At 38.7% G+C, this 25,910-nt stretch overlaps 1 protein-coding gene across 2 annotated transcripts in view; it reads left to right on the forward strand.

Annotated features, from left to right (window-relative positions):
* LOC136864563 (cyclin-dependent kinase 11B) overlaps positions 1-22,761 on the forward strand; it is a 434,451-nt gene extending 411,690 nt beyond the window's left edge. For both annotated transcript variants that reach the window (XM_067141707.2, XM_067141708.2), the window contains exon 14: positions 17,677-22,761. In XM_067141707.2, the coding sequence (XP_066997808.2) occupies positions 17,677-17,772 (96 nt within the window). In that variant the 3' untranslated portion in view covers positions 17,773-22,761. The remainder of the gene's footprint in view (positions 1-17,676) is intronic.
* The last annotated feature ends 3,149 nt before the right edge of the window (positions 22,762-25,910 follow it).

Genomic DNA, 25,910 nt, shown 5'->3' on the forward strand with positions numbered 1-25,910 from the left:
CCTTCCCATGCGACATTGCTCTCCCCTATAGTAGGCTGTCTTCACCTTCCCGTATTGGAAACTCTTGGGCTGGCTTCTGAATAACTTTGCTGAACTAGATGGCTTAGTAGTCCTCTTAAGTTCTCCCAATCAGACCTCTGTTTGAATGGGACTTCAGGCTACTATATTAAAGATATACTTCTGCTAACTTCATCCTTCGCGCCTCTATTCTAGGCTTTTTCCCCGATCAAAATGATGCAACTACTCTTCTCCATAAACTCTCTGGATTAACTCGTTAAAGCCACACTTCGCTCCCTTTCTCATTAGCCTGAGTCCCAATGAAGCTAGGCTTCCATCCTAGACTTCCACTTCCAGTTAGTTAGATAGGCCCTTTCCGTGGTTTCCGATAACCAACTCCTGCAACTACTTCTTACAAACTCCCTTGTCCCCTCTCTGGACTGTCTCCCATGAATTCTTTAGACAAATTTCCTCCAGTTCGCCCTCTACACCTCCTTAAATAACTTCTTATTTTCCAGAACCAACTGCTTTATAACCGACCTCACCCTGCTCATGGCTCTGAGTTGGCTCTTCCTGATTGGCAAGCCATTTTCTATTTACTACATGCGTCTTTGAAGCTCCCAACTCCTGATCTTTGAATATTTACATACCGGTGATAACCTGGCACAAACAGCTATGATGTTTCCTAATATTTCGTCATGCCTTGGCTCCACTCTAAGCCATCAGTGAACTGCATTGCCGTTTCAAGATTTCGCATATGTATTAAATTATTCTTATTACACTGAGCACTGTTACTTCACTGATCTTTCGTTTCACTATGATATCACTGCAATTCTTGTAGTTAAGCTTTTCTTTTTTAAATCTACTACATGTTCTTTTTCATATCTCCTGTGCTGGCAGGTCGCAGTTCTACCCTGGTTCAAACCATTCGCTCTTTGTGCGCGAATGGCAGAACGCGCCATGTCAGAGACATGACAAATTACATGAAAAGTCTCAAGTATATTTTCTAACAAGGAGAGGCCAGACCCTGCGTTCAGCTGACTTCAACGATCTTCAATATACCTATGGGGGGACACTCAACAGTAACTCATGCATAACAGTTTAGGTCAATATGCTTTTGTTTTAGAGAGAAAAAAAAATAAAAATCAAGTGTCATGACGCAGGATCCTCTTTGGACAAAGTGGAGGTGATAGAACACTAAAGGCGAACAAATTTTACTGAAATATGTCAGATCCTCAATCTAATAATTTCCGAAAAATTGATGAATACCCGATTCCAATGCAACGCAGGCTGTCAGTAAATCTTTACCCCATTCATAATGATTCTCTTGTAGTTGTCTTACTGTGAATATAAGGTCTACTGTGGCTTCCTGATCTGAAGCCATACTGCTCTTCTCTTAACTTTTCTTCCACCCTCTTTCTGATTCTGTTCTCCACAATCTTCTCAAAACCTTTGCACAGTGACATGTCAGTCTTAATCCTATTCCCCTTCTTGAAGATGGGTATGATTATCCCCTTCTTCAAGTCTTCAGGGGTCTTCCTCTCCTTCCATACTACATTAAACACATGTTAAAGCCACTGTTTCCCTACCTCTCCTGCTGCCTTTACCATCACAATACTCACTTCATCTAAACCTGGGGCTTTCCCTCCTGTTATCTTTTCCAGTGCTACGTCCACTTCTCCCCATCTTAAGTCTTTTTCCATGTTCCTTATTTTCTCCTTGCTTCTACTTTCCTCCCCAATGCATCCTTCTGGGTTTAGTAAATTTTCAAAATATGCCTTCCACATTTCTTCATGTTTCTCCTTTTTCTGCACTTCATTTCCATCTATCATAACATCTTCCCTCATCCCTTTTCTCTTTCTCTTGACCATTCCATACAATAATTTTTTATTTCTTTTGCTATCTTCTTCCATCTTGTTTGTCTACTTTTTCATCCACACTGGGCGAGTTGGCCATGCGGTTAGGGACGTGCAGATGTGAGCTTGCATCTAGGAGATAGTGGGTTCGAACCCCACTGTTGACAGCCCTGAAGATGGTTTTCCGTGGTTTCCCATTTTCACACCAGGAAAATGCTGGGGCTGTACCTTAATTAAGGCCACAGCCGTTCCTTCCCATTCCTAGGCTTTTCCTGTCCCATCGTCGCCATAAGACCTATCTGTGCCAGTGCGACGTGAAGCAAATAGCAAAAAAATTTCCATCCACTTTAGCTTCTTCCTTTTTTTTTGTATGTGTATTGTCTCCATAGTCTTCTGTTGGAAACTCACTCTAAAAGCTTTATTCTTCTCCCCAACTGCCACTTTGACTCTGTTGTTCCACCATGGGGTCTCTTTGCATCTTTTCCTTGTACTAGTTCTCCCAGAAACTTCTTGGGCAGTTTGTTTTTCTTACTAATGTCCTCTTGAACCTTTCCCATTCCTCCTCTCCTGCTTTCTGTATCATCTGTCACTAAGTCCACTCTTATTTCTTCCTGGTATTTTTCCTTGCTTTTCTTCTTTCCGTTTCACCAGGCAAGTTGGCCGTGCGGTTAGGGATGCACAGCTGTGAACTTGCATCCGGGAGATAGTGGGTTCGAGCCCCATTGCCGGTAGCCCTGAAGATGGTTTTCCATGGTTTCCTATTTTCACACCAGGCAAATGCGGGGGCTGTACCTTAATTAAGGCCACGGCCGCTTCCTTTCCACTCCTAGGCCTTTCCTATCCCATCGTCGCCGCAAGACCTATCTGTGTCAATGCAAGGTTAAGCAAGTTATAAAAATAAAAAATAAAATTCTTCCTGTTTCCATATTTTGATACATCATTCTTGCTTCTCTGTCCTCTTTCTTTCCTTCATTGTTCTTAGTTTTATTACCAGTAGTTTGTGGTCTCTATCTAGGGCCTCTGGTAGTATTACCCTTACATCTGTGACATTTTCTGGATCATGTAATCCACAATGAATTTCCTAGACCAGTCACTGCTGTACCAAGTAATCTTCGGGCTTTTTCTCTTCTTGAACCACGAGTTCCCAACCATCATCCCATTTTTTTTCCCCCGCACAAATCCAGTAGCCCTTCTCCTTCCACATTTCTATTTCCTCATCTTTCCACTCCAAGTGCATTCTCCAGACCCCTTCCTTTCCATGCCTACATGGGCATTCAAGTCCCCCATTACTATGTTCTTTTGGCCATTCAACTTTCTCTCCAGTTCTTCCTCAGAGTCATCTGTATCCGGTTGTGTGCATCCTATTTGTGGACCATATACTTGTACAACTTCCCTGGTTTTTCCTTCGACTGTTACTTTAACTGTCATCAACCTGTCACGTATTGTTTTTACTTCCTCTTTCAGTCCATTTCTTACTACCACTCCTACTCCATTTCACTTTCCTTCGTCATTTCTTACCCAGTACAACCAAAAACCATTCTGCAGCTCTCTCTTACCTTCCCTCCTCCATTATTTATTCTCTGCCAGCCCTAATACATCCAGTTTTCTTCTTTCCATCATGTTTACAATCTCTTCTACTTTTCCAGTCAGTGTTTGTATATTCAGTGTTCCAATTTGTAATTCTGTTCCTTGCCATGGCCGTTGTCTGTTACATCCGTCCGGCTTATGTTCCTTATTTCCTTGAAAGCGAGTTGATATCTATCATCGACTTGCTAGGCCTTTCGTGACTTAACCAGAGCCCTATTAGCCGCCATCTTTTTCAGGATTCCTGTAGGGCGTAGTGGTCTCGAGGTACACATGGTCCCCACTATATTTCACCCTGTTGTAGCTACAAAGACGTACACACGCGGTGCTATCAGTTGTGTACACTATTTTATTTACAAATTATATACATATTATATATACACATTAATGAACTGCCATTTTGAACAAAACATTTCTAAGAAGAAGAAGAAGAAGAAGGAGGAGAAGGAGACTGCAACATTAGCATGTCAACCAACACAACAGAATCACAACATGAGTTCACGACTTTAACTAGCAACTCTCGCCAACAACTCTACTCCAACTCCCAAAGCTGCCTCTTTATATACATTGCCTGGCCAGGCTTCTAGAAAAGTATGACACAACCTGTTTTCTCGTAATTTCTAGAGTCTCCTATAACCTATTTACAAGAAGAACAATGAATGGAATTTTCTAAACAACTCTAGTGACAAGATGCGTTCTTCTGGACTATTACCATGTGTTGCACAACAGTGCACTGGATTTATTCATCATATTTACAGGTAATAATAAATTATATACTATTAATTACGTGTTCTTACATTAAATAAACTCATATTAATATACATACAGCAGACGTGTCATGACATAACCTCACATGTTTTGTTACGACCACGATTTATACGAAATAAAGTCCGTACATAACTACGTAAATAATAATAATAATAACAATAATAATCGAGGTCGATATTTTCATTATTTACCCATGGGTCAGAGAATTGTTTCCAAGTTATACTAGTCCATTACCCTTGCATCAATATCCGCCCTATAACTTGAAACAATTTCAACAGTCTATCACACTCGTCGAGTTTGCCTTGGTCGTAGATTATATCTTCTCTCTTCCTAGACGTCGCTGCTAGCCTTTTCCTCGGTGGTAGTCGATGTGTTCTCCTCCTCATGACTGGATTGTGCTGTGTCATTAGTAGCCTCTCCTCCAGGTGGACCCTTGGCAGTACCAGGCTTACTCTGTATGCGCAGCAGTTGAGTGACTCGCCGCAACTCCGATGTGTGGACCTTGACAGGAGGGTTGGTCTGCTTATCGACCTTGACGGGACCAACCCACTTGGGTACGAGACCTGTGTGAAACCCTCCAATCTTATTACTGACTGGGTAGTTACGTCACAGTACTTGTTGGCCTGGTAGGAAGATCTGGGTCTCTTCGACATCTTGAGCCTTGGCCTGGGTAAGGGATCTCTTCTTGGCCAAAGCTTGCTTTTTCTTGATGTCCTGCTGCTGCTTGAGCTGCCACTCTGCTAGGGAAACAGCTGAATCATCTTGACCAGGAATGGGTGGTAGACGAATCTCCCAATCCCGGTGCCATATAGCTGTCGACCAAGGAACAGCTCCGCTGGGGAATAGCCATTGACATGGTTGATGTGTCGTCGCAGGGCAAAGAGTGACTGCGGTATCTTACGGTCCCACAGTCGATGTTCCTTGTCTAATAGGTGGACCCGTAGCATCCTATTTAGCTCCTAGTTCCGTTGGATTGGTATTTGGGTTGTAGATAGGGGTGGTCCAGTGCTCCACACCCCATTCAGTTATCATTTGCTGCCACTTCCTTGACGTGAACTGACTCCCATTGTCTGACAGAATGCACCGTGGATAACCATAGCGGCTGAATACCTCATCCTGTAGAAGACTGGTGATGCGTCCCGTCGTGGCTTCTGGTATCGGAAAGGCTTCATTTCATCTTGTGAAGAGGTCGGTGATTACTAGGAGTCCTGCTTTACCCCTTGGTGTTCTAGGGTAGGGACCCATCAAGTCCAGGGCTACAACCTCCCAAGGGTGTTGCGGCCTACTAGGAGTCCTGCTTTACCCCTTGGTGTTCTAGGGTAGGGACCCATCAAGTCCAGGGCTACAACCTCCCAAGGGTGTTGCGGCCATCTTCCTTGCTGACTGGAATCTGCCTTCCTATTGCTTGTCTTGGTGCAGGCGCAGATGTAGCACCCCTTCACATAATCCAGGATGTCTTTCTGCATGTTGACCCAGAAGAATCTTCGTCGGATAGACTGATATGTCTCTTCACCTCCTTCAGCGCTGTCATGGAACTTCTCGAGGATATCTATCGTGTGGTGTCTAGGGATCACCACAACTACAGGCATGTCGGAGAGGTGAGATCTGTAGATTAAGACTCCTCTGTCAACCCAGAAGTTCTTGTAGCACATCTTGAATTCCCTCGGGACGAGTTGACTATCAGTGTTCTGTCTCCTAAACCACTGTATCATGGTCCTACAGGGTTTGTCTTGTTCTTGCCATTGCTTGATTACTCCCAGATCAAGTTCCTTCTTGATGGTCATAAGAACAGGTTCATTTGGTTTGCTCTTTTCTTTTTGTGGAAACTCCCACTCCACAATTGTGTTCGTAGCTTCAGGTTCATCGCCGGATGCCTAGAAGATGCCTTGCCTTGAAGATGCATTAACTGGATATCTCCCAGGTCTGTGTCGGCTTCCACATTCTTCCGAGTCTGGAGGTTTCTATTGTGCCAGGCAACCCTCAGACGTCGTGTCTTTTCTCAAAAAGACTTCATGAGCTGCATAGTCTAGGATCACCTTGTATTCTACCAAAAAGTCATGACCTAATATAATGTCAGGTATTAGGTTCTATATCACTGCAACATTAATTACAATAGGCATGTCCATGTATTTAGCGGTTAGGCTAGTCTGTCCTTGGATGTAATAGGTTACCCCTTCCAATGCTCCAACTATCCTTCCGGGATGGTGAGACTTCGTAGGCGGTAGTAATCTGGCAACAGTCCCATGTATAAACGAGTGACTTGCTTGGCTGTCGAGTATGACTGAAAATTTCTCAGCCTTCCTCAGGATGATAGATGGGCAAGGTTGGTCTGTTCTGCTCAGTCTGACTAAACCGTTTCTTACTTGACCAGGGTTGTTTGTCTGTTGGGTCTTGAGGTGTATTTCTGTTCCCGGTCCCATCCCCCCTCAATCCAGAATGGGCCAGACCTAGTTTTCCGACACCGAAGTTGGGCACTTGTTCTTCAGGTGTCCCGTTCTTCCCTACTGGTAGCATTTCCTAACTGAGCTGCTCTCTTCCGTGGCTTTATTCTTGTGTTCTTCTTCTAACTGGGTGATGATTCTACGCAGATCATGAAAGGATCTCGGTTGCGATACCTTCACTAGGGATCTAATCTTATCGTGGAATAGCTCTACGATGTCTGGTAAGATCTCGTTCTAGCTTCCTTCAGGGTGCAGCCGCTTGAAGAGCTGGTACTTCTGGAGTTTTTTTTTTTTTTTTTTTTTTTTTGTTAAAAATGAAGCCGTATTTTTCAGTGTCGACTTACAGTAGTTAAATGTAGCAAAATCTTTTCAGTCTGTCAAACACACAGCAATTACAATATAAATTATAACACTATAAACATACCTGTAAAAATACACACTATTATACAAAGAATGACATGTTCCATTCTACAAGAACATCCTCAGATTTTATCAAATCACTTAAAACATGATGATATATGTAGTATTGTTTATGTTGCATAAACATGTCAGTGATAGAGAGTTTAGTGATAACATGAACCAGTAATGACAAAAAATAAATTTATAAGTGTTAATATAATGAAAAACTTACATACTTATCTAGACTGCTGATACTAAGTCCGTTGTCACCAGAACTATTTCAGGACTGTTGTCATGGAAAGTTATGGGTAAAGCACACTGCTCACGGAGAGCGAAGGGGGAGCATGGAAGGACGAATGCACTAGCTCTCATGCCAGTGGGTTGTGCATCAGTCAGTAGCTTTCTTTTCATACAGTACTTCACCCCTTCATAATTAAACCTAGCAAGGAATTCCCTCTTGAAATCAGTCCAGTTTAAGTTTAATCCCTTCAAGTTATTCCACCAAGTAGTGGCTTTCCCTTTAACTACACTGTGATGACTTAAACGAACATTCTGATTCACTATAAATCCCACTCCATTTCTTTTCTCTTTACTGTTACCCATCCAGTACAATGTGTACCCCTTTCTTAGTTACTTCATTCCTTTCCCTTTCCATTTTGCTTCAGTTAATCCCAGGATGTAAAGTTTTCATCTCTCCTTCCCATTCATTGTTAAAATATTTATTGTTCCAAATCATGTTTTGTTCTTTGATCTAACACTTGCACGAACATCAGCATTACTATCATACTGTACAACTGTAACCAGAGACTTGTCAATTCCATTTCCATTTTTAAACTTCCATCCGAGGCTTGTATTATAGTTGAAAGCAAGTATAAATTTACTCATCTGCTGACCTGCTAAGCCTAACGCATCTGAGGATTTTCCTTCGAGGTTTACTCCCTTAGCCTTTGAAGATCCCTCTTCTCCACAAGCAGGTGGTTTCCTCTTCTAATTTTCCCTGGAGAGGATGGGTTGCCCCATCCATCATCTTCGCCATTCTGAAGGTCTCCTTCTCTGCCTAAGATGCTGTTAAGGTCTTCACACATTACTCTGTGCATGGGTTCCACGTTATACCCCGTGAGACTGGGTCCCTGCCTGAACTTAACTCTCCTTCACACCGACCTACTGATGTAGAGGATACTCACCCCCGCAACGTGGATGTGCCAGACAAGAATTACTCAAGTGAAGGGTAGGGAAGGTGACCCTCTCTCCCTTCAGCTGGGTTAATGGTTGTGTATGATGCCACGACCAAAGGCAGCGCATCCTAAATACATCATAAGTTTTTAAACTTCACACAGAAATGAATGAACACACCAACAGCGGAAAGAGACTTTGGCTTCTACAGCATGATTGTAGTAAGGAAAAAGGTGGCAAGCATAACAAGCGATTAGTGCCTACCAATAATTCTGTTAGAACCAAAGTAGCATATCTGCACTTAGGTTGATACTGCTGTAAAATTTTCTCACATCCCATAGAAGCAAAACAGCATATCTTCAATTACGATATCTGGATTAATACCTAATGGGATAAATCAGATACTTTGAATAATCTAATAACCTCCATCCAATTATTTAAATCTATATATATATATAAAATAAGAGTTTTGTCTGTACATTGCTCAGAATTTGAAAAAAATTGTATTTCTGTATCAGTCATGTCCACAGTAACAAGGAAATGCACTTACTTTTCCGTAATTTCTGCCTGTCTGTCTGTCTGTATGTATGTATGTATGTATGTATGTACACGCATCACGAGAAAACGGCTATAGAGAATTTCATGAAAATCGGTATGTAAAGTCGGGGGATGAGCCGCTACAATCTAGGCTGTAAATTATTTTATTCACGCTGAGTGAAATGGTAGTTTAGGGGAAGGCCTAAAATTCAATTCTCAAATATTTACATTATTTGTGGTCCTATCGATAAATACTACATAACTAAAGTTACATAGAATTAAATTTCCAATCATTTATGCCTTATACATTTTTACCGTACTGGCTATGATAACAAAGATATTCACGAATTTCGATTTTGTTGCTAAGTCCACATCAATGCCGAGCAGCAAGAAAATGATTGAACAGAATTTAATGAAAATCGGTATACAGAGTCGGGGAAGAAGAAACTACAGTCTATGATATAAACAATTTTACTGACCCTGGCTGAAATGGTAGTTTAGAGGAAGGCGCCTAAAATTTAATTTTTAAATACCTATGTTATTGGTCCTATAGAAAAGTACTACTTAACAAAAGTTATAGAGAATACAATTTCCGATCATTTATGTTTTATTCAGTTTTACTGTACCGGCTTTGATAAGAGTAGTATTTAAGAGTCGGAAGAAAACTAAATGTGAAGACCTACAATGAACATTAAAACAAGAATAATAGTTAACACAACCTTTCCAATACTTATCTTTCCTTATATTTAGGAAATAAACATTACAACAGGTGTTGTAAGATGGGACATGTTTCGCTTAACAGTCGTAAGCATCATCAGCCGAAAATAAATCTTAGCCTAAAGTTAGGTCAGGGCCTACCCCGCCCGTCCCAACTTACTCTCTGCCTAGGCAAGCACACAGATACAACACACGCAGCAACGGGCATAAATTTAATGGACCCTCTTGAACGGCTAATGTCTCCGGTCAATGCTCATCCAACATAAGAGATTTCAGTTCACGCATTTGGCATCTTATTTTTCCGTTTTGGTCTTGAACTCCCAGCAAAAATGAAGTGGCTTCAGGCATGATCAATCCTGTTTGAAGTGTTACTACTCCACGTCTGCTACAATATATGATTTCTCTCGCCCGTTCTCACGTATCTATACAAGAGTGGGATTGAATTATTTCTTCACTTAAAAGAATATAATCATCATGTTTTGTTATATATGAACATTCTTATTAACTGACTGGCAGCCATGATTTTGATTATTACACTGCCAGCTCTGTGTTGTACCTTATGTTTTTAACCTCTGGCAACACGATTCCGTGTTTTTTCTAACTCAGCCATGATGAACACTCTTATATATTTTCACTCTTGTTTTTATGTTTGAACATTCTGATCAACTGACTGGTAACAAGATATCCTAATGATTTTAATTATTTCACTACCAGCTCTGTATTGTACTTTGTGTTCTTATCCTCTGTCTCAACTTGATTGTGTTTTTTCTCTTAGCCATGTTGTAACATTCTATGTTTTTTCTCACTAGTTTTAAGCCTATTTTCATTTTCTAAATATAAATGTTGATTCTTAGGGTGCCATATATGTTAAGGACACTAGGTTCAGGGCCCTGACCTAATTTTAGGCTAAGATTTATTTTCGGCCGATGATGCTTACGACTGTTTAGCGAAACGTCCCATCTTACAACGCCTGTTGTAATGTTTATTTCCTAAATATAAGGAAAGATAAGTATTGGAATGGTGGTGTTACCTATTATTCTTGTTTTAATGTTCATATCTGAGTCCAATACAGTCTACAATGAGATTTATTACTTGTAAGACCTACAATATCGAAAGCACATAACATTGATCAACAATAACATTACAGTGATCATTTTTTGTTGTGATGTTCTTTGCCTCTTATAGTGCCCTCAACTCCGATAGATGGGATTAGGCCTACTGTTGCGTACCAAGAATAACAGCCTGACTGAATATTGGCGGGAAATAGCTGGGGAGTTAGAAAACTTTTCTTTAGCATGCCATTCCTCTGGTTCATACATTGTCTGATGCTGCTGGTACGTAACACACTGGTTCGTCATAGTATTCCAGCTATTCGATCCCTACTCTGACACGCTGTTTGAATGAGCAGTGTGCACATTTGGGAGAGGCTCACTTAGTAATAGTAGAAAGACCTGATCTAGAATTACAATTTAGGCCTAATCCAATTATACCACTACAATTCACTAAATAATTCATAATCCAACCCTGAAAAGGGTCGTTTCTTAATAAAAGCTTCTAAGTCAGTCAGATTTTTCCACCGCCAGTGTAGTGAAATGAGATTTTCCGACTCATTTGCCCTGGGGCTCTCCACTATTCGACAACCCCTCCCCTGCCGAAAAAAGACGAAGATTGTTCACGGATCACGGCTGTCTCGGCTTGGTCATTCCAGCTCTGGAACTTTGGATTGTTAAATCGGCAGCGTAGTACTGTTCGTTACAAGTGAGAAAATGTGTGGTTTTTCAGTTGATCGAGTATTTCATATTGCTTTTAATCGCGCCATTCCTACTGACGTCATTGTAATGACCTATGTTCTTTTCACTGGGGAAAACCACTAAGACAGTGTTTCTGACGATGTAAAGAAGCAGGTGGAGAGTGAGTGTCTGCCATTATAATGAAAACTCCCCAACCTGATTGTGACTGATGGTAGGCAAGTGGGCCAACCATTACAATGAAAGTTCCTAACGCAGTCTTCATATGAGAAAAGACGTTTGGTGACTTCCCCGTCGTTTCTAGGGTAACATTAAGAGCTATGCAATATAATACAATCTTGCTCACAACGGTTATACTACCTAACCTAGAATTCTGTATACAATGTAGAATTCCGTAGCGAAGCACGGGTACATCAGCTAGTAATCAGATAAAATAATCAAATGAGTGTCAAGTATCATTCAGTTGTAGTGATGGCATAATCTAATACTTTCAAATTCAAATAACATCAATCCAATTATTTAAATAATCAAATAAATAATCAAATGAAATAATCAAGTGAGTTTCAAACATCATTCAATTGTATCACATGGAATAATTTGATGCGTCATGAATACATTTTTTTTTGTGTAAGTATGTCGGATAGATAATAATTGATTGAAATAAGCAAATAGATGAACTCTTAAGAAAAATAGAAATATGCCTTTTTTCCAAATGCATCTCCAAATATTGAAACTAAATGAATGAATTGTCTTAACCTTTAATATCTGTAAAATAAAGTTTGTTATTTAAGTAAATGCCATCTTCTGGTTACACATTGAAACTAAGCCCCAGTACTACCAGTGTTAGCATACTGGCCTTTGGTTCAAGGGGTCCCAGGTTCTATTCCCGGTCGGATTGAAGATTTTAACTTTCATTAGTTACTTCCTATGGCCTAGGGACTGGGTGTTTGTGCCGTCTTCAGCATTAAACTTCATCTTAGGTAGCTCCCCATCCTCAACAATGCACAGGTCAACTTGAAACACCTGCACCAGGCCTCTCCAGAGGCCATCTGCCAATATTATAAATTTATCTCAAAGAAAAAAATACATTATATTAGTTTTATGACCACAGCAGAATTTTTTGATGATGATAACCGAGCTCGATAGCTGCAGTCGCTTATGTCATGTCAGTCAATAAATGATACTTTTATGCAAAATGACACTGTAATGGAATTTTATTTACCACTGTAAACACTGCTTTATAACAGTTCTTTCCACTGCTATCATGAGATTTTATTTACTGTAAATCCAATGTCTATACCTATAAATTATCATTAAATGACCTAAAGGTCCTTCAGAAATGCCTTAAAGGTACAAGAGAATGACTTAAAAATAAATATTGTATTCTAAATTCATTTATTAGGAAAAGAGATTTTAAACTTTTTATTATTTTGACTAGTAATTAATAACTTTTCATAATTGAATTCAGTTACCAGTGTAGAAGTCTGTATACTTCATTATCTATTTAATTTTTTTATCAATTTTATCTGAACGACTGTACAGAAATCATTTTAACCGATGTAGTTTCAAGCAATTGGTGCTATACTGAAAGTGAAGAGCTAAGGTAAACTATCCTTCCGCGTGTGAGCACTTCCCCTGTTTCCCCTTCCATCTCGGTTCTCCTTCTCCACCACAGCCAATTTATTATTAACGTCATGCGTCTGACAAGTACTTCATTCTCAAATAATGTAGCATCAAAAGGAATCGCTTCCTTTCATGTAGTTGTACTTTGATTACGTACCATGCCTATTTATTTCTTTATTGACCCTGTAAAACCTACAGATTACTGGCAAATACTGAGGCAAGAGAAGCAAGCTTTATTTTTATTTCATAATGCAATTTGTGTGAGGCACATAGGGATTTACAACAAAAAGTGTGACGACATAAGTATACGATTCCACTGCCAGTGGCAGTTTCTCACAGTTCAACAAGCTGAAAACCCACCTATGAGTGGGATTGCAAAATACAGTGTTTCTAGGAATGTTGTAAATATTGTAGTCTCTTCATTCGGAAGGTAAAAACAAACTCATGATCCCCTCGTGACATTTCTGCAGATAGAGGGCAGTTACGAAAATAAAGTACAAATTATTATTATTATTATTATTATTATTATTATTATTATTATTATTATTATTATTACTACTACTACTACTACTACTACTACTACTACTACTACTACTATTTCGAGTACACTAAGGATCCTGTGCCCATACCGTGTGAAGGCCCTTCCTATTTTACATACGGCAAGTGCATAGTTCGAACTGAAAAACTGACACATAGGCCTACTGACGAACAGTCAAACGAACAAACATTTTCTGTCACATAAATCTGGCATGCAGCTTAGTTGAGTGACGTTGTGTTTCACTTTCCTTATCGCCTTGATTGCTTGTTTGCATAATTCAGACACTTTCTACAGCGGATTCTCATCTCATAGGCTACTGTAAACGTTCATAACAATTTGTTTAGACTTCCTACTTAATCCCCCCTCCTCTTCCCTTTTCTATTAGCTTTAAAGTATTTCACTTGTGACTCAAGCATCACAGCATCACCCACGCGTTGCTCACGGCTGGCAGCCATTATGAATATTGAGCATGCTATTGCAGCCAGTACTGCCAACGGTTTTCTTGGATCCATCTTCAACGTCATAAAAATTATGAGAACTGTACAGCATTGGAATGAACTCGAACAAAGCTTAAAAGTACACAATGCAATAAGATATCAAACTCATGTTAAATAACTATTTATTTTGTTACATACACTACCGAGAACAATAAATATTCACAGCCATCTATGTATGAAATATAAGAGTTGGCAACGAACCCGAATAACATACAACTTGTATTTTCCATATTTTGACAGCGCAAAAATTTTTCATTGGTCAAGTCAGTTCACTAGAAGATCTAACCAAACTGAGGGGAGCTCCTGACTGCAGCAACAAGCAACAAATATCGGAACTATTTACTGCTGCGGAAATTTCTTCACTGACCAGTAGTCTGGCTAACATCAAAGGGACCGCTTAGGTCTTGAGTTGACTCTCAGTATAATTAGTTGTGCTTATCTTACATCTGTCTGTTAGGTGATCAGCCCACAGTTGGGTTGGAGCTTCAGGTAGCCCACAACCAGTGGTATGTGGTTATAGGAAAAATGCAAAAATCAATGGCGGCACAAACATGAAGCATACTGGTAAGATGAGGAGTGCGGAAGTTTGCCATTGCTTTCCTCACTATCTTACACCATCATAATAGCAATAATAATAATAATAATAATAATAATAATAATAATAATATCATCATCATGAATAACCACTATTCTGCATTTAGGGCTGTTGCCCAGGTGGCAGATCAGTTGTTTACCCAGTTTTTTGTAAATTATTTCAAAGAAGTTGGAAATTGATCGAAGATCTCATTTGATAAATTATTCCAAACCAGTCAGCAAAAGGGTTGAATATTTTGATCCTGTTGTCCACAAAACTAAATCTTTGATCAGTGTCATTGAGGTGGCAAATATTGTAGAATATTTTTGAGAACATGCTGTATTATTTTACACAGATCAACTCGTGTACTGTTTGTATTGAGGCTGTCTGGTGAACTTCTGTTGCTGGTTGCTCTACTTCAGCAGTGTCTGACCATCAGTTCAGAAGAATTGTTACAGAAATTCATATTCTGTTGAAGACTCTTGAGAGTAACCATGTAACTATAAATTTAAAATTCCTTTGAATAGAAGAATTATTACAAGTTTGTCCCAAGGATATAACAAAAAATAAATCTTCATTGATAGAAACTATCAGTAGAATGGATTGAAACAAGCAAGTAAATGTGTCTTTTAGGAATGGAAGATCAAACTACTCTCATATTCAAAAAATGAATCTATTCCGTGAAGTGTCAAATCATGCTGTCAAACTGCTGGTATAGCAATGTTCTAATGTTAATACAGAGAGAACATTCAGTCAGATGATTCTCAAATAATCTGATGCAAGATTATAGAGGCATCAGTATGATCTTGTGGTATTCATACAAAAAGAAATATCCCATGTTGAAGAGTTGAAGATGTACATGGCCTTTTCCTTCACATTGATTGGAGGTTTTGCTATTTCATTTTAAAGACTTAGTAATTTTGATAATCATTGCCATATACATAGTGTATGTTAAATTCTGAATTAAAACAGGTATGTTTAAATCCCAATGTTGGGCATCATTGAAAGATACATCAGTGAGTTTTTGACATTACAAATCAATGGATATGATAAAGTGGTGGCCATGTCATCCATATTTGGTTTCTGCAACGTTAAACATCCAGTAAGAATAATATGAAGCAGTGAAACTCTTCAGAAAGTACTTGTTCGTTCATAAAATTACATCATGTATTATTATATCTTGGAGTTTGAAAAGAAATGCAACAATGATGCAGAAATGAGCATTTCCAAGACTAAAATCATGCCAGTTGGAAGGTACCTAATGGAATTGAGTGTTGGGTGGAAATACAAAACGTGCAGGTGGATTATTTAAGGTACTTAGAACATTTATTCTGTCAGGATTGTATTATACAGGGTCTTTATTTATGCTTGGAAGGGACTTTCTCGCTCGACTTTGGCCGCCAGTGACGGTTCAGTTGCCGGCTACCGCGCATGCATATGTACGGCAGAATACGGTGTTCAAAATCATTATCATGCATTTTACTCACCATGCTTATAGTATATGCTCAAAAATTATTATCATGCATTATCATGCATTTATCATGCATTTTACTCACCATGTTTACAGTTTTATGCTGAAAATGTTCCCCATGCGCTGCCAAAATTATCAGTATCTCCTAATGAAGTTTCCAGTTACTCTACCAAGTTTTTCAGCACTAATGGATGCAATTGCAACTCGTATATTGTCTTTAAGTTCATCTAGTGTGTGAGGGTTGTCCCCATAAACTACATTTTTTAACATTCCCCAAAAATAAAAATCGCATGCCATTAAATCTGGGCTACGAGGGGGCCACAGATTTTTACTTATGATCCTTGTACCAAACATGCTTCATTAAGGAGATAACGACCTTTACGTCTAGTTTTATTGTTTACTGAACCTGTAGGTTTGAATCTCTTGGTCATTTGTTTTATTGTCCAATTGACAGGAATGGGTCTCCCTGGAAATTTCGCTCGAAACTTTTGTCTTGTCCTAGCGCACGATTTTCTGCACTTAATGTAAGTATTATGCCGATATACATGTTCACGTAACGAATATTTCACACACATTACAGCACTATACACAATGACAATAAAACACTATACAGTACGACATACAGTATGCAGTAGCTTCATTGAACACCCTACTATCTCAGAGTTCAGCTCTCAACAACTGCAGAGTGCCGGAAACCGCGCGCGCCAGTGGCCAGTAGCGACCTGTCATCAGTGGCCAAGTTCAAGCGATAAACTCCCTCCCAAGCATAAATAAAGACCCTGTAGTAATCAATAGAAATCAAATACATGTGTAGCAAAGCTAATGCAGTGAGCTCACAGTTGCAATCAGCAGAATATTGTAAGAAAGAGTTGAGATTTCAGAAAAAATAGTACCTTTTATATTGCTCTGGTTTCAGGCTGACTTTTCTTATATGAGAGTCAAAAGCTAGGTAGACTCAGTTTATCTTATTTATAAGTTGGAAGTAATAGATATGAAAGTAGCGAGACTGAGTGCTGGTCTATAACTGTGAGGTTTTTCAGTCTGTCAAAACTAATGCAGGGTTTAAAAAATAGAAAACACATGAAAAAGAAATCATTTAATACCAGATTATACCTGAAAAAGATATAATTTAATATCATTTAATTACAGTGATTTTTAAATGTTTTCTTTTGACAGGTATTTTCTAATTTTATTTATCTTGTATTAATTTTGACAGACTGAAAACCTCACAGTTATTAACTAAGCCATAACTGAAAAGAAATGGGTTCCACTATAACATCAACAACAAAACTGATTGCTGGTACAAACAGCTGGGAACAGTGGCAGGAGGGCACTTGCAGTGAGGAGATAAAGGCTAAATTTTGAATGAACTTTTGGATGGAGCTTCATGTGTGAACCAGCTTCAGTGGTGGTGTCATACTGGGAGAATAAGTTACCTAGAAGAACGTTGGATTTGATCTTATGGGTGAGTGGGGGTGTGAAACCCAGTCGACGATAGATCTCTTTCGAATGATTTCTAGATAAAGAGCTGTAAAAATAGATGAGGCCACAGATCTAATTGCAAAATAGAGATTGGGAGGTGCTTAATCCATTCACAGACTCTCCCAGGCTGAATACTGTAAAGGGATAGTACTGTATAATCTGTGTATTTACTGTATGTATGTATGTATGTATGTATGTATGAATTATAATTTTTATGAGAGACTTGTAAACTACCACTATTCTGTACTACATTTGTGATCTTCTGTTGTAGGGGGACGATGAAGAAGTGCAGGCTGGAGGTTTTCACATGGGCCTTGTTGAGAAGGGACGTGCTGCGGTTGGAGCTGGTTTTAGTCTCAAATTTTAAAATATAAAAACAACAAATGTATTTTTATACTGTTTTAAATGACTAAATTGTATATTTAGTCCTGCTTTAAACATTTGTATATAAATAGCCTACCTCAATTCCATTTACGTTTTGATTGAAAATAAAATATCAGTCATACTTTTGTAATATCCGGCTCCATGGCCTTTGGTCACTGGGGTCCCAGGTTCGATTCCCGGCAGGGTCGGGAATTTTATCCATAATTGGTTAATTCCCCTGCACCAGGCCTCTCCGGAGGCCACATGCCATTATTATTATACTTTTGTAACAATATCAGTATCAATGATACTTCTGTAAAGTTGTACCATCGCTATTCTGGTAATAATGTCGTAAAGTACAGGGTGACTGTGGAGTTCATTGTAGTGAAAATTTATGAATGACATGGTGGTTTCTGCGAAGAAACTGCACCATCCAGAAAGTGTTCAACAAAATGCAGTGTCATATGCAGACATGGCTGCAGGCCACAGAAGGTTATTTGCAACATCTCCTGTAGAGAAAACTGCACTGTCATAAGTACTATTTCAAATTTCAGATTTCTACAGCACAGTTACTCTTTGGGTACCCAGTATATCTAGTCTGATTGTATGTGCTGCAGTTGAAATACCAGAATATTGATAATATTTTGAGGTGATTATTTTATCATTTTCTGTAAACTGATCTGTTACTTCTTCTCATTCCATAGTCCCTTTATCTACTTCTAGCCTGCTGGCCAAGCTTTCTACTTATCATAAGTTAACATCATGAGTAGTATAAAGAAATATGGAAAGGAGCACGTAATAATATAAACACAATGACGGGTCACCATCCTAAGAGGGAGCAACAGATAAAGCAGGCAGCGACAAATATAAAACACTAAAGAACAAGAACAAATAGATGGGTTTTCACTTCTTCAATCCCCAGGTCTTCTACATCCATTTCTTCTCAGCCCCAAAAAAGGCTTCCACTTCTCAGCTTCTCAGGAGAGTAGGCATTAATACTCATTGAGGGAACATCTTGACAGATCTTCAGTCTTAAATGTGGGAAGTGTAGGATAAGAAGAATGCCAGATAAAGACTTTCCCTACTCTTCCCACATCAGAACTGAAGAACTGTCAAGATATTCCTTTAATGAGTTGACGGCTGCCCTCCTATTGAACCTGGGAGTCAGAAATGAGCTTGTTGGGGCTGAGAAGAAATGGACGTAGAAGAACTGGTATTGATGAGGGGATTACCCATGTGTTTGAAGATGGCAGTGGTTTGTCCTTGTCTTCCCTTTTTGCTGCTTCCTCTTAGAATGCAGACTTGTCTTTGTGTTTGTCCTATAATGTGTTCTGTTTTATATTCCTATCTTTCTATATATGATTTGATACGTCACTTGTTTTTTCGTTTCCATTGCCAGTAGTGTAAAGAAACATAATTGTGTTTCATATCAAATAGATAGGATTTGACCTGGATGTCTCAATTGTTTTTCTAGATGTAGTTATGAAAAATGTACCCTGTAAATTTTTCACTTCACATGAAAGAAATGGTTATTTCTGGCTTAGTACTTCATGGTAATGAATCTAACTAAACAAATAGATTTTGCAGTTCTGAATAAATATAATTCATTACTTGGTTCTTAAAAACAGAGGATGAGAATTAGTCTATATACTTAAATTTTGCTCTGATCTTCCTTGTAACATTATCAAGAAGAGCTTACCAAGCTTATGTTACTAGTTCAGCTGAGACTTTTTGGGGAGCCGGACTGAGTGGCTCAGATAGTTGAGGCACTGGCCTTCTGACCCCAACTTGGCAGGTTCGATCCTGGCTCAGTCCGGTGGTATTTGAAAGTGCTCAAATACGTCAGCCTCGTGTCTGTAGATTTACTGGCACATAAAAGAACTCCTGCAGGACTACATTCTGGCACCTCAGCATCTCTAAAAACCATAAAAGAAGTTATTGGGATGTAAAAACAAACAACATAATATAACTTTTGGGGGGAAAAAACATTCTGAAATCAGACACAAGTGCCTACTCCCTTTACCATAGACTTTGGACGTATCCAGAAGAGATTTATTAACTCTGTACAGAAACAGTTCTTGCCTACTCTATGTTATGAAGGTTATATTTTATATGGCTGTGTTCTAGACTTATCTTATTGCCTTTGATACAGTGTTGTATTGTAAATTTAATGCCTTGTACATTGAATCCGTAATATATAAATCATTTCCTTTCAGTAACTTATATCTTTGGATCCCAAGAGTGCAGGTTTAAACCCGATGGAGGTACAGTATTTGGATTCTTGAAGGGTGGAAAAAGTCCATTTGGCACTCCATGTTGTATGATGTTGGCATGTAAAAGATCTCTGGTGACACATATGACGTTAACCCTACAAAATTAGTTACAACTCAGCCATGGATCTCCCAAGAGAGATATGTTTATCTACAGTCTGATAGACTAAAACAGACTTTGAAATTGACATGCAGGTAGCCTAAATGACATGAAATCAAAATTTTTGCTATTATTATTAGCTTATGTCCAGTTGTGTTGATATTCATGTAATTTATTTGTTTGTTTTTGGGATGACGGAGGATGCAGTCTTAATTCCTGTGGACTTTGTACTTATAAATTGTGTTTTATAATCTGTATTATTATGAGGATTGACTAGTGCTTTGTAATTAAGGGGTGTGGAAGATGAGTTTTAAAAAGTACAAAACAAATTAAGGACATCAGGTCATAATCTGTTGTAATTAGTATAAAATGGCTTGAGGGCAAGAATGGAAATTGTGGACTGAGCTGATAACTAGTCTGCTTTGTTCATATAAAAAATTTTGTACTTTAGCTGATATTTCAGTTGTGTATATATGTATATAATGTCTTAAAACTCCAAATTTGTTGTAAATGTCTCATAAAATTTGAGAGTTACTAGATTTATGCTTATAATCTTTGTTCAAATATCAGAAATGTTAAAACTGTTCTGTAGCAGAGCAATGACTAAGTAAAATATTGCTGGTTTAGTTAATCAGTGAATTAATATTGTATAATTGAGATCTTTTTTAAAATAAGTCCATCTGATCTTCCTTGTTTCCATTAAACATCCTGTTATTCCTTTTTTGGTAACTGTAAGACTAGACATACGCAGTATTATCAATTAGTTTTTGTCAGTCTGTTACACTGCCTGACAAAAAAGTTAATCACTCAGAAGGAGTGGTCCAATATTATCCCATTTTGGTATACATGCATACCATTGACGTGTGAGTAAATTATTAGATTTAGAAGGATCTGTAATGTGTAGAACGCCCACCAGAGTCCATTCGTGATGGCACCATCCTGTTGTTGATAAGTTGTTACCAGTCAGCTGCTGAGTCAGACAGTTAAGCAAGACGCGTTAGACACCCTACCCACCAATTGACAGCATTTGACAAGAGGCTGAATTGTGGGACTGCCTGAGGGCTGGTTGGTCATATCATGCAATTGCTAGGCATGTGGGCCATTCAGATGTCACAGTGGCCCGATGTTGGACTCAGTGGGTACATCAGGGCACCCAATCATGTCGTGCAGGTTCGGGTCGACCAAGAAACCCAACCCTGAGGGAGGACCATACTATGGTGCGCTAAGCATTACGGGATCCTATAACTTTGGCACCCGCCATCTGTGAACATGTACTGGAGACTACAACATCCTGTGAGTTACCGCACAGTGTCTCGACGACTCTTATCTGCCAGATTGGGGTCCTATTGCTCCGTGCATTGGTTGTCATTGATACCAGAACACCAATGTCTGTGTTTGGAGTGGTGCCTGGGCCGGGAGGCATGGACAGAGGACGACTGGCAACGCATCATGTTCAGTGATGAGTCCCGCTTCTTCATAACCTCCAATGACCATCGTGTGTGGTTTTTGCAGCGTTGAGGGCAGATCCTGCCCATATTGTGGAAAAACACATGGGCGTAATCCCTGGCATCATGGTGTAGGGAGCCATAGCATATGCATTCAGGTCATCTCTAATAATGCTTCGGCAGACTTCGATGGCACAGCGATACGTCACAGACATTCTGCGTCCACAGTGTTCCAACAAGATAATACATGTCCATACACAGCACATATGTCTATGGTCTTCCTAGAACATGTTGAGGTCCTCCCATGGCCAGCAAGATCCCCAGACCTCTCCATCATTGAACACGTGTGGGATGACATTGGAAGGGGACTCCGTCCTAGTACCAACCTGCAGGACCTGGAGAGACAGCTGCAACAACTGTGGACAAAGTTGCCTCAGGAGAGAATCTAAAGACTGTGTGACACCATTCCGAACCACATAATGCATTGCAGCCGGGGTGGGGGGGTGAGTGCAACACACTACTGACCTGGACCTAACATTGCACCTGTAACAGCAAATGGCCTTGTCTCCTTCATCCTATATTGTAATCAGTTCAATAAAGGCACATGGTCTTTCAGCATATGTAATTTCATTTACTTTCAACCACTCCTTCTGGGTGCTTACCTTTTCTTGTCAGGCAGTGTAGATTTAATCCCACCTGAGGTTGATGGCATTTAAGACACTCAAATGTATCAGCTTCATGTTGTTGGCTTTGGGTGCTGTAAAAAACTTCTGTGGGATAAAATGAACCTTGGCATTTTCTTCAATTTATAGCAATTGAGGAGAGGTTAAACAAATACCGTCACCACCACCACCACCACCACCAACGCCATCACCATCATCATTGGCTGAATGGTCAGTGTTCTGGCCTTTGGACTTCAGGGTTTGGGGTTTGACTCCTGGGCAAAAAATGGGATTTTAAGATGGAATGTTTAATATCTGTGGTTGGAATGCTGGGTGTTTGTTCTGTTCCTGCAACATCCACATCACACTTCCCTCCATTACACTGATAACTTCCAATAGGAGATGCCACCTGACCTCACAGGATTTCTTTCTTATAAAGGCTGCATCTGACTGTAGTAAACCCACATTTGTTGCATTTGTCTTTAGATGTGTTATGATTAAAGAAAAATAAAGATCATAAGCTACAATTGATTTGTAGATTTATTCCATTTATTTAAATTTTAATTTCATCATGCCTGTTAAGTTTCTTGTGGATATCACGGAGTATGAGTAGGAGAGAGTCCTGTAGGGCCAGACATCCTCTGGTACCATACAGTTGTCAGTTCACAAAGATGTCACAATGTAGCAGCGTCTCACCGTGTTCCACTGAGACACCCCTCCATACACATATCAAGGCAGGGATTGTTAGTCTATATCTCAAACCATCCACGATTCAAGCATTTTATTCTATTTTTAAGTGTGTGTATATATGTGTGTGCTCTTGCCTCAGATAAGAATTGAAATTCAATTGCATTGAATGTGATACATGGATTGTGGCATATTATGTGTGGGTGCATAACCAAATGTGATCACGCTGTTCAGAGAATTTCAGTTAGAAATATATTACACGAAGTAAAAGTAAACTTGTGTCCCCATCCCGAGGTGGTGCATCCCCAATGAAGGTGAGCGTCAACCACATACCAGCATTCCTGCCATTCTTAAATTTCTGGCAGTACCGGGAATCAAATCTGGGCCCTCCGAGGATGGCAGCTATTAATACTAACCATTACATTACAGAGGCGGACATAACATAAATTTAAAGGGGGTAATTTACGTCCAGCATGCATGTCTGGTGTGACTGGACCAAGCCCTGTAGAATGATTCCACGAAAATGTCATACCGAGGCATAAATTGCCAAATTGAATTATGTTTATATATAGTCTAAAATCTCTTATTACAGAAAGACACATCAGAAAACCATTTTGCAATAGCCCATATATTACTTCAAATCTTGTGACATTGAGCACACTGAGAAATACACCAAGTAATGTACATTTTCTATACCTTGATATTTACAAGTAATTTTGTTTTCTTCAAGCTCACCTTTTTATATTTCAAAAAAGATATTTTCTGTATGTACATTTTTATAAAGTATAATTTTCCTAATTCTCTAAGTAGTTTGAAATGACACTATTTTTTTAGGGCAGATTGTGGGCAGTCAGTCAGTCACGATAAACATAGGAAAAGTCTTCTACAATGCACAAAAATCAATGAAATAAAATTTTCCTTTTCAATCCTACATCACCTCAATGACATCAACAAAAACATATTTGAATATACACTTCTACAGTGAATCAGTTTCCCACTACGGCACTGTGACAGACTGACATTGTGCGCGCAATGCTATGAACACCTCCTCACCGTCCAGTCAGGTTGCTTTGGAGACACTGGTCAAGTACAAGTGAACTGTGGTAGTGAAACAGTAATATGGGGAAATCGCCAGCAGAAAGACAACAAGAACACAAACAGCGTCTGAAGGAGAATGTTTGGTATAAGGAATGACAAGAAAATGTGAAGTTAGCAAAAGGAAAACAAAGGGCTAAAGCAGGAATAGAGAGACTAAAATTTCAAAATAGAATACATAAACAAGCTCAACAGAAAAGGGACAAATTGGCAAGAATGTAAGAAGTTGAGAATTATGCAGATATTGGGATGCCTGACACAGCATTCAGAAGTATAGTGTTATGGTAAATACAGAAAACACATAGAGGAAGCATTGCCCTCTTCATTGTGAAAAAGAAAACTTGTGTATATAACCGAAAGCGAGGGTATAAGAATTAGCAATACAAGAAATTGTGTGCCTAGAAAGCAGCTGTCATTGAGTTTTATGGTGATGACACCATCTTACATCAGGCTCCGGAAATAAATGATGGAGCAGTAAGCCATTTTAATAAAAAATATACCATAACTAATTTGACATTAATTTCTGCCATATTTGGATTTAAAGTTCAATGGAAATTTTTTCGAATCATACCATGGAAAAGGGGCAGTAGATACAATTGGAGACCAAGTAAAATGAAGGGCATGGTGGGCTGTGAAGACTGGAAAGAAGGTACAGATTGCTGAAGATTTTGTTAATGTTTTGAGCAATAAGACTAAGCAAATTACTGTTCAGGAGGTACCACAGGTTGAGAAAGAAGAGGTAAAGAGATACCTTGAAAACAATTTCAACATATTTAAATTATTCTCATTATGTAGGAGTACTGGGCGAATATGTTATAGAATATACACATTTTTTGTGTGAATAATAATCAGTGAGAAGAATTCACAAGGTTTGCAATTAAAACTGCCGGACAGTAAAGCGTTTCTCACAGCAGTGTCGGTCACATGTGCCTGGATATTGCATTATGTGTTCCACACAAACACACAGATAGTGAAGAAAGTAATAACATAAATTACAAATAAAATACAGCATTATGCTCGTGTGACTGTCAACGTCAGCATACCACTAGTCAGCTACATTATGTCTTGATATTAAAAATATTATTTTATGTTATTCACTCATGATGTTATGGTTATTTGGAGTGAGAAAACTGTATTTGTATTATTGACAGTGTTTTACTCATGTTTTCTGCAGTAAAATTGTATGAGAGTAAAATAATGTGATTACAGAATTATAATCAGTAAACTAACTTAGTATGAAATGTATTATTTCAGAGATGTCAGTCACATAACAAGGTCAGTCAGTCACACACCACATTTTTACCTAAAACTTCCTTATAAATTGAGTTTCCATTGTTGTTTTTTTTTTTTTTTTTTTTTTTAAATTTTTTTTTATGAAGAAGCTACTTTAAACCTTCCTCTCCAAACAATATTTTGGAAAATAGTATTCAAAATAAACTTTCAGAGAAATATACAAGGAAACAAGTTCATGTGAATAGAGACATTTATGTCAGTCAGTTACAGAAACTGTGGAACCAAGTATTTAGTATAATTTTTATTTTTAAGCCATGTTTTATATATTATCTGAGTGTGCATATCTTTACTCCAGTAAGATTTTTAGTTTTTGTCATCCAAGGCTAGTAAGGGACACTATGTTTAATTTAATTTCTAATTGAATAGGGTGGTTCCAGGATAAATTTCAGGAAAGGAGCATAATTTAAGTATTAAATATGATGCTGGAACCAGATTGTAAATAGCTTACAATAGGCCTAGGTACCTCTGATCCTGGATTCAATAAGATATTGCTTACATGAATGTTATTGTAAATATAGGCTTAATTGTACATTAGCCAGTTTCATTAGCAACATTTGATTTATTTGAGTGTGCATATCTTTATTGCAGTA

The sequence above is a fragment of the Anabrus simplex genome, chromosome 2 (genome assembly GCF_040414725.1).
Source record: "Anabrus simplex isolate iqAnaSimp1 chromosome 2, ASM4041472v1, whole genome shotgun sequence".
Taxonomy (NCBI): domain Eukaryota; kingdom Metazoa; phylum Arthropoda; class Insecta; order Orthoptera; family Tettigoniidae; genus Anabrus; species Anabrus simplex.